This window comes from Brachyhypopomus gauderio, chromosome 17, assembly GCF_052324685.1.
Source record: "Brachyhypopomus gauderio isolate BG-103 chromosome 17, BGAUD_0.2, whole genome shotgun sequence".
Classification (NCBI taxonomy): domain Eukaryota; kingdom Metazoa; phylum Chordata; class Actinopteri; order Gymnotiformes; family Hypopomidae; genus Brachyhypopomus; species Brachyhypopomus gauderio.
The window spans coordinates 19976481-19986480 of NC_135227.1; the positions used below are offsets into that span (position 1 = coordinate 19976481).

General features: G+C 44.6%; 1 protein-coding gene across 4 annotated transcripts in view; it reads right to left on the reverse strand.

The window, feature by feature from the left end:
- Positions 1-511: 511 nt before the first annotated feature.
- reep3a (receptor accessory protein 3a) overlaps positions 512-10000 on the reverse strand; it is a 15596-nt gene continuing 6107 nt past the window's right edge. Inside the window, exons 4-8 of one of the 4 annotated variants that reach the window (XM_076978854.1) lie at positions 9884-10000; positions 9096-9209; positions 4421-4550; positions 3613-3755; positions 512-2939 (exon numbers count right to left, since the gene is read on the reverse strand). The exon at positions 9884-10000 is cut by the window's right edge and continues 4 nt beyond it. In XM_076978854.1, the coding sequence (XP_076834969.1) occupies positions 2865-2939; positions 3613-3755; positions 4421-4550; positions 9096-9209; positions 9884-10000 (579 nt within the window). In that variant the 3' untranslated portion in view covers positions 512-2864. The other 3 variants (XM_076978856.1, XM_076978855.1, XM_076978853.1) reach the window with 3 other exon arrangements.

A 10000-nucleotide genomic window follows, 5' to 3' on the forward strand; every position in this document is an offset into this window, starting at 1 on the left:
TATTTTATATGATTTTTTCATCCTTTGCTGAACTTCTATATACACACCAGTGTTTCTGCTTCTTGAGCAATGAACAGCTGATCACAAACCAATTAACACCAAAGTGACAAGAATAAAGTGTCTTCCATTAGCAGATCCGTATATATAGTGTCTTCCATTAGCAGATCCGTATATATAGTGTCTTCCATTAGCAGATCCGTATATATAGTGTCTTCCAGTAAGAGAGCTGATCAGTTTGTTTGAAACCCTAATAATGTACTGCACTGACAAAATGAAGTCCTACACTTGAAATGAGTAGAGAACTTCTCACTCATATTCTCTTCAGCAAACATGCACCCACACACACACACACACACTTGTTTCAGTCCCCAGGTTACAATGTAATCTAATCAAACAGTAGACCTAATCTGCACAAGAAAAAGCTCCCGAAGGCAAGTGAGTAACACACAGCTGTGTGTGTGTGTGTGTTTGTGTGTGTGTGTGTGCACAACATAATCCAATGACATGCTAATCCAGGCCACACAGCAAAGCATTAGCTTTAGTGTATTTAAATACAGTCTATACATTCAATACATGTATGCAAATTGGAGCATACTGAGAGAGCCTTTGCATTTAAGACATCAAAAAATGAAACTAAAAAACAAAAGCAAAAACAATAAAATCATAAGGCAGATTCTCAAACTGTAAACAAGAGGCAGAAGACAGCACCTCTTTCTCTCTCTCTCTCACACACACACACACACACACACACACACACACACACACACACACACACACACACACACACACACACACACACACGTCTGCAGAGCTAGTGTAAAAGTACAAAGGTGAGTCTTGCAGATATGCTGAAGCTAGCTGACACTGCAGAATATAAAACACTTGTTATCATCTTTCCTCTCTGCAGATCCACACACTGTGTTATGAAGCAGGTCTGGTTGTGTTTTCAAGCAGGTCTGGGTGTGTTTTGAAGCAGGCCTGGCTGTGTTATGAAGCAGGTCTGGCTGTGTTTTGAAGCAGGCCTGGCTGTGTTATGAAGCAGGCCAGGCTGTGTTTTGAAGCAGGCCAGGCTGTGTTATGAAGCAGGCCAGGCTGTGTTATGAAGCAGGCCAGGCTGTGTTATGAAGCAGGCCTGGCTGTGTTTTGAAGCAGGCCTGACAAACATCGGGAGCCACAGATCACAGTTTTTGGCATTATAGCAAAAGAAAGGTTTCAACCAACAACTGCATCACACCATCAATAAACCCACTGCATGCTGACTAGTTTCGCTGCTCCTAAATGAGTCCTTAGCTGGGGGAGCTGTGAGCTTGATGTGGTGGTATCGGACTGGAGATCATGCATCCGTGCAATTAAGGGGAGCCATTAAGGGAGATCAGAGGAACATTTAAACGTATTCAGGCTATTGTCACTGTAGGTCACATCATACTGTTACAGTGCTATGTAAGCTACAAGGCCAAACATACATTATTTTGTCTTTGGGTATTCATCTGTGTGTAGTATTTTTTTTTTGCAATAGGATGCAAACAAACTAAATGCATTTCAGAAAGGTTACCATCTATGCTGAGCACAAGATGTTTTCAACGGATGGTATCACAACTAGAACAAGGAAACAAACCAAAACAGAGAGACATACAAGCCAATGCTTGCTACAGGAGTGCATGTCTTCGCAGCATAAGTGCACCAGTATGTTACGGAATGACAGAGGCTGTTCATACACACACATACTTCTCTGTGGTGTTACAGTATGACCAAGGTTGTTCAAACACTCCTCTGGGGTGTTATGGTGTGACAGAGGCTGTTCATAAAGACACTCCTCTGGGAGGATGTGTGTTAAGGTATTACCCGGGCTGTTCGTAGAGCTATGGGATGAAACAGGCTTTTGTAGAGGGGTTACATGGTGACCAGGACTGTTTCTACAAGGGCTTTTGTAGAGGGGTTACATGGTGACCAGGACTGTTTCTACAAGAGCTTTTGTAGAGGGGTTACATGGTGACCAGGACTGTTTCTACAAGGGCTTTTGTAGAGGGGTTACATGGTGACCAGGACTGTTTCTACAAGAGCTTTTGTAGAGGGGTTACATGGTGACCAGGACTGTTTCTACAAGGGCTTTTGTAGAGGGGTTACATGGTGACCAGGACTGTTTCTACAAGGGCTTTTGTAGAGGGGTTACATGGTGACCAGGACTGTTTCTACAAGGGCTTTTGTAGAGGGGTTACATGGTGACCAGGACTGTTTCTACAAGGGCTTTTGTAGAGGGGTTACATGGTGACCAGGACTGTTTCTACAAGGGCTTTTGTAGATGTGTTACATGGTGACCAGTACTGTTTCTACAAGGGCTTTTGTAGAGGGGTTATATGGTGACCAGGACTGTTTCTACAAGAGCTTTTGTAGAGGGGTTACATGGTGACCAGGACTGTTTCTACAAGAGCTTTTGTAGAGGGGTTACATGGTGACCAGGACTGTTTCTACATGGGCTTTTGTAGAGGGGTTACATGATGACCAGGACTGTTTCTACAAGGGCTTTTGTAGAGGGGTTACATGATGACCAGGACTGTTTCTACAAGGGCTTTTGTAGAGGGGTTACATGATGACCAGGACTGTTTCTACAAGAGCTTTTGTAGAGGGGTTACATGGTGACCAGGACTGTTTCTACAAGGGCTTTTGTAGAGGGGTTACATGGTGACCAGGACTGTTTCTACAAGGGCTTTTGTAGAGGGGTTACAAGGTGACCAGGACTGTTTCTACAAGGGCTTTTGTAGAGGGGTTACATGGTGACCAGGACTGTTTCTACAAGGGCTTTTGTAGAGGGGTTACATGGTGACCAGGACATACGGGGGTCCTCAGGCATGCAGATTTTGGCTTGATCAGGGCTGGTCAAATGTGCTGGACGTGATCATCGGCCTCCTCCTGGTTTTAATCTTCAGTGAACCATAACGAGGCTGCATGGAAACACATGCACACAAATTTTATCAACAAAGGTGACGTATACATAAACAAAAAAAAAACACAGAGCACTAACAATGCAGAGAGCAGGGGCGAGGCTAGGGTATTTTTAGTGGTGCTAGAGCACCACCGTGAAGTTGCTCAGCACCCCCTGGCTCAACACATTTTTTAAATATTATATTATGCAAAAACCTTGCTCTGCACCTGCGCAATACTTTGGTATTGTGCCTCTGTGAGCACTGGGGGCTGGGCACCCCTAAAGACCAGATCCTAAAATCGCCCCTGGCAGAGAGTAAACTGTGTATGTCTAAATTAAAACTGGTTACGTTGCACTTACTTGATCATCATTAAACAGATTAAGACTATAGCTTCCAGAGAAAAAAAGAAACTTGAAAATCAATAAATATGTAAGCACATACATATATAAAATATTTATGCCTGTGTATCCCTGCCCCACACACACACACACACACGCATGCATGCACACACACACACACACACACATACACTCACACACACACACACACACACACACACACTCATACACACTCACACACACACACACACACACACACACACACACACACACACACACACACACACATACACACGCGCAAGCACGCACACACACTCACACAGTCACACACACACTCACACACACACACACACCTCTTTGCGCATAGCTTTGGAGCGTGTGAGTTTCACACTCTGAGATCTACGCAAGCCTTTGGTCAGCGATGACTCCTCCTCCGAGAACATTCCATCTACTTCCTCTCTGTGCTCCTCCCCTTCCTGTCTGTATGTGTAGTATCCTTTAAACAAACGCAACAAGCTAGGAATGAAACCAGTCAGACTGGACACAGAGAAAAACAATGACTGATTTTACAAGTTAATCACAATGTGTAATATTATTTTATTTTAAACTATTGAGCAGCTGTGTCTAAACATTTTGTACTTAGTTGCAGGAAGCAGAGAGATGCATGAGATTCTGTCACAGAAAGGTTTTGTTTACAGTGCTCCCTGTGCTTGTGTTCCCCCCAATTAGAGCACATTCATGCATCATTTCAAACCCAAATCCACTCTCACTTGAGATCTGATATGCAGTGAAGGCCTTACGGTGGTTGTGGGTTTATTATTAACGTGGCCAACAGAGGGCGATAAATACCACGCGTCCGATTCAAGTACGGTGCTGAAGTTCCAGTTTCACTACGTGAACTTAATCCCTGTGCAGGTGGAATGGGCAGAACATTTATGGGTCTGTGTTTTTAGGTTGCTGACGTAGCAGACTGGACCCGGGACAGTGTGGTCAGAAGGTCCTCGGGAAGCTGGCAGTGAAGGCCATTTGAGGAAGTTCAACTTCTGTTAAAGTGCTTCTCCTTTAAAGCACCCCACCGGTTGTCTGGTCCTACATACTCAGTTCCCTCATTATTTCAATATGGGACGCAGAAAGGAAAGACATGAGTAATGGAGTGCCTACCAGAGCCCTCAGAGCTGGAGATGTGAAGGGCCCGCTGGACAGGATTGGCTAATGCTGATTGGTCGGACGGGACTTGCGTGAGGTCCGGAATGCTGAAGCTTCGCAGACGCTCGCTAATGGCGCCCTGTCCCTATGGAAACAGAGTCATGTGATCCAATCAGTCACCAAGCTGGCATTTAGATACTGACAAAGGTACAGTATCCTGGTGGTGTTTGTTTTTAACATAGTGCTTATAGGAGCCTCATTTTCAAAGTTATAATGAGAAATAGTGAAATAAGAGTTAAAGAGTGATCTAACAAATAACATGCGAAATGCACTTTTAATGTTTAAAAACTACAGTTGGGCTGTACTAAGTGTAAGCTTGCATAAAAGAAGTGTTTGTATTATGCATGATATGTGTGTGTAGGCGTGCATGCATGTCTTTGTGTGCGTGTGTGTGCGAGCATGTATGTGTGTGTGTCTGTGTGTGTGTATGAGCATGTGTGTGTGCAAGCATGTATGTGTGTGTGTGTGTGTGTGTGTGTGTGTTTGTGTGTACATGTTCAGGCATAGGAAGTAGCACCGAGTAGAACACAAACAACATAAACAAGTCAGATGTTACCTGAAGGTCCATCACCTTAAGCCAGGTACTGAGACCATGACATGTGGTTAGTCTAGCATTCAGAGAAAGAGGGAGAGAGAGAGAGAGAGAGAGAGAAAGGGACCAACAGAGAGAGAAAGAGAGAGACAGATAAAAAAGGAAAGAGAGGGGAAAGTAAGAGGAAAGGAGAAATGGAGAGAACGGAAAAACAAAAAGAGGGAGAGAGAGAGAGAGAGAGAACAGAAGATAATTAGGAATGGCTGCTGTGTTCAGAAATTAGACAGGAAGCATTAAAAGCAGCAAAGCTTGAGAGTTCAGGGTGAAGGTTCAGTAGTTCAGGGTAAAGGTTCAATAGTTCAGGGTAAAGATTCAGTAGTTCAGGGTGAAGGTTCAGTAGTTCAGGGTAAAGGTTCAATAGTTCAGGGTGAAGGTTCAGTAGTTCAGAGTTCAGGGTTCAGTAGTTCAGAGTTCAGGGTTCAGTAGTTCAGTAGTTCAGGGTAAAGGTTCAGTAGTTCACGGTAAAGGTTCAGTAGTTCAGGGTGAAGGTTCTGTAATGGTAAAACAGTTTAGGGTTGTCCTGTAACCCCTTGCCTCCAATCTCCAGATAGATTGTCTTTACCACTCAGGAGAGGGCAGTGTTATTGTCGGACTCGCAGCTGGCCTCCAATAAATCCAAAGAGAATCGACTTCTGATTGATGCTGATATTTATTGCAAGCAAATGTTTAAACAAAGAAAAAACAAAAGGAAAAAACCAAAGTAACAAATGAAAACAGCAATAGTAGCATGAAGTCTTTGCGTATCCCCAAGTAAGCGGAGTTGCTCTGGTTAGCAGGCCCCAATGGCTGCAGGCCTCACAACAAGCGAACTGGAGTGCGCCAACTGAACCAGCTGAGGTCAACAATGGTATTGCTGGTCTGCCCCTCTCCGGCTCTGCATCTCAGTCGCCAATTTATAGGAACGGCTCACCTATAGAGGGCGCACACTCAGAACAAACCATTAAAGCTGCAAATATGACACGGCTCCTACAGGTTCAGTAGTTCAGGGTAAAGGTTCAGTAGTTCAGGGTAAAGGTTCAGTAGTTCAGGGTGAAGGTTCAGTAGTTCAGGGTAAAGGTTCAGTAGTTCATACGAAGAAAGCTTGTATGTGGCAGTGTAGTTACAGGTGTACAGTGGGGAAAATAAGTATTTAGTCAGTCACCAATTGTGCAAGTTCTCCCACTTGATGAGAGAGGCCTGTAATTGACATCATAGGTAGACCTCAACTATGAGAGACAAAATGTGAAAAAAAAAATTGAGAAAATCATTTTTTCTGACTTTTAAAGAATTTATTTGCAAATAATGGTGGAAAATAAGTATTTGGTCAATAACAAAAGTTCATCTCAATACTTTGTTGTATATCCTCTGTTGGCAATGACAGAGGTCAAACATTTTCTGTAAGTCTTCACAAGGTTGGCACACAGTGTTGCTGGTATGTTGGCCCATTCCTCCATGCAGATCTCCTCACGTTTCATCTTCATTGCCCTTGCTGATGGAAGGAGGTTTGCACCCAAAATCTCACAATACATGGCCCCATTCATTCTTTCATGTACACGGACCAGTCGTCCTGGTCCCTTTGCAGAGAAACAGCCCCAAAGCATGATGTTGCCACCCCCATGCTTGACAGTTGGTATGGTGTTCTTTGGATGCAACTCAGCATTCCCTGTCCTCCAAACACGACGAGTTGTGTTTTTACCAAATAGTTCTACTTTGGTTTCATCTGACCATATGACATTCTCCCAATACTCTTCTGGAACATCCAAATGCTCTCTAGCAAACTTCAGACGTGCCTGGCTTAAGCAGGGGGACACGTCTGGCACTGCAAGATCTGAGTCCCTGGTGTCGTAGTGTGTTGCTGATGGTAGCCTTTGTAACGTTGGTCCCAGCTTTCTGGAGGTCATTCACTAGATCCCCCCTTGTGGTTCTGGGATTTTTCCTCACCATTCTTGTGATCATTTTGACCCCACGGGCTGAGATCTTGCGTGGAGCCCCAGATCGAGGAAGATTAGTAGTGGTCTTGTAGGTCTTCCATTTTCTGATTATTGCTCCCACAGTAGATTTCTTCACACCAAGCTGCTTGCCTATTGCAGATTCAGTCTTCCCAGCCTACAATTCGGTTTCTGGTGTCCTCCGACAGCTCTTTCGTCTTCACCATAGTGGAGTTTGGAGTGTGACTGTTTGAGGTTGTGGGCAGGTGTGTTTTATACTGTTAACGACTTCAAATAGGTGCCATTAATACAGGTAATGAGTGGGGGAAAGAGGAACCTTTTAAAAAAGAAGTTACAGGTCTGTGACAGCCAGAAATCTTGCTTGTTTGTAGGCTTTTTAAGTGGGAGAACTTGCACAATTGGTGACTGACTAAATACTTATTTTCCCCACTGTAGCCTGTAACCGGGCAGAACAGCGAAGGACATTAGCGCAGCTAAACATCTGGTCCAGGCCCTCATGAGTGTGTGTGTGTGTGTGTGTGTGTGTGTGTGTGTGTGTGTGTGTGTGTGTGAGTGTGTGTGTGTGTGTGTGTGTGTGTGTGTGTGTGTGTGTGTGTGTGTGTGTGTGTGTGTGAGTGTGTGTGTGTGTGTGTGTGTGTGTGTGTGTGTGTGTGTGTGTGTGTATGTGTATGAGTGTGTGTATGTGAGCTGGGTGTGTGTGTGTATGTGTTTGTGAGTGTGTGTATGTGAGCTGGGTGTGTGTGCATATGTGTGTGTGTGTATGTGAGTGTGTGTATGTGAGCTGGGTGTGTGTGCGTATATGTGTGTGTGTATGTGAGTGTGTGTATGTGAGCTGGGTGTGTGTGTGTGTGTATGTGAGCTGGGTGTGTGTGTGTTTGTGAGTGTGTGTATGTGAGCTGGGTGTGTGTGCGTATGTGTGTGTGTGTATGTGAGCTGTGTGTGTGTGTGTGTGTGTGTGTGTGTGTGTGTGTGTGTGTGTGTGTATGTGAGTTTGTGAGTGTGTGTATGTGAGTTGGGTGTGTGTGCGTATTTGTGTGTGTGTATGTGAGCTGGGTGTGTGTGCGTATGTGAGTGTATGTATGTGAGCTGGGTGTGTGTGCGTATGTGAGTGTATGTATGTGAGCTGGGTGTGTGTGCGTATGTGAGTGTATGTATGTGAGCTGGGTGTGTGTGCGTATGTGAGTGTATGTATGTGAGCTGGGTGTGTGTGCATATGTGAGTGTATGTATGTGAGCTGGGTGTGTGTGCGTATGTGAGTGTATGTATGTGTGCTGGGTGTGTGTGCATATGTGAGTGTGTGTATGTGTGCTGGGTGTACGTGAGCTGGGTGTGCATGTGTGTGTGTGTGTGTATGTGAGCTGGGTGTGTGTAAGTGTGTGTATGTGAGCTGGGTGTGTGTGCGTATGTGAGTGTATGTATGTGAGCTGGGTGTGTGTGCGTATGTGAGTGTATGTATGTGAGCTGGGTGTGTGTAAGTGTGTGTATGTGAGTGTGTGTATGTGAGCTGGGTGTGTGTAAGTGTGTGTATGTGAGTGTATGTATGTGAGCTGGGTGTGTGTAAGTGTGTGTATGTGAGTGTGCGTATGTGAGCTGGGTGTGTGTAAGTGTGTGTATGTGAGTGTATGTATGTGAGCTGGGTGTGTGTAAGTGTGTGTATGTGAGTGTGCGTATGTGAGCTGGGTGTGTGTAAGTGTGTGTATGTGAGTGTATGTATGTGAGCTGGGTGTGTGTAAGTGTGTGTATGTAAGTGTGCGTATGTGAGCTGGGTGTGTGTGCGTATGTGAGTGTGTGTATGTGTGCTGGGTGTACGTGAGCTGGGTGTGCGTGTGTGTGTGTATGTGAGCTGGGTGTGTGTAAGTGTGTGTATGTGAGTGTGCGTATGTGAGCTGGGTGTGTGTATGTGAGTGTGCGTATGTGAGCTGGGTGTGCGTGTGTGTGTGTGTGTGTATGTGAGCTGGGTGTGTGTGTGTGTGCGTATATGAGTGTGTGTATGTGAGCTGGGTGTGCGTGTGTGTGTGTATGTGAGCTGGGTGTGTGTAAGTGTGTGTATGTGAGTGTGCGTATGTGAGCTGGGTGTGTGTGTGTGTGTGTGTGTGTGTGTGTTGGTTACCTTGACAGCAGCGGAGACCGCGGCGGTGGCTGCGATGGTGAGACTCTGGCGACCCAAACTCACCACTGTCTCATAACTCCTCTCTTTGGCCTGCACAATGTACTCATCAATCTCCTACACACACAAGGCGAGGCAGGTTTATTCATACAGCACCTCTCACACACACACTGGCATTTCAAAGTGCTTCATACAAGAAAAGAAGAAGATTATTACGACCCGAGGTCTGTCACCTTGGGAAGATCAGTGCCCACAAAACAGAATACATAAAAATAAAAACAAGATTTTAAAGGAAATCAAATAGAAATAAAATGATTACAATATAAAGATAAAATATTAAATTATTAAAAGATAAAAGAATTAAAGAGGACAATAATAAAAAAGCAATAAAACTGGAAACAGAAAAAATAAATAAGAAAATAAGAATAAGTAAAAGATAAATAAAATAAACTATTAAAATAGGGTACATTTACGGTACCTACACTAACCTTTTACCTTGGATTTAAAAACATCTAACACACACACACACACACACACACACACACGCACGCGCACACACACACACACACACACACACACACACACACACACACACACACACACACACACACACACACACACACACACACTGCTGAAGTCTCCTGCTTCTTAAGTCTGATCTCACGTCTGTGTCGTGTCTCCGTGCTAATAAACATCAGAACTGAGGATTAACACAGACTCCGGACTCTTAGTTGCTAAGGGTAACTGGGAAGGTGTTTAGTTAGGTTCCCGTAGGTGTAAGGCCGGTATACCCTTTCTTTAGAGGCCAGCAGGGGGTGCAAGAACTTCCTGTAGATTAGACTGGCCCCTCTGGTATATGGAGACAACAACCAGATGACAAAAGCCACTTTGAGCTCGTGGTACAGCGG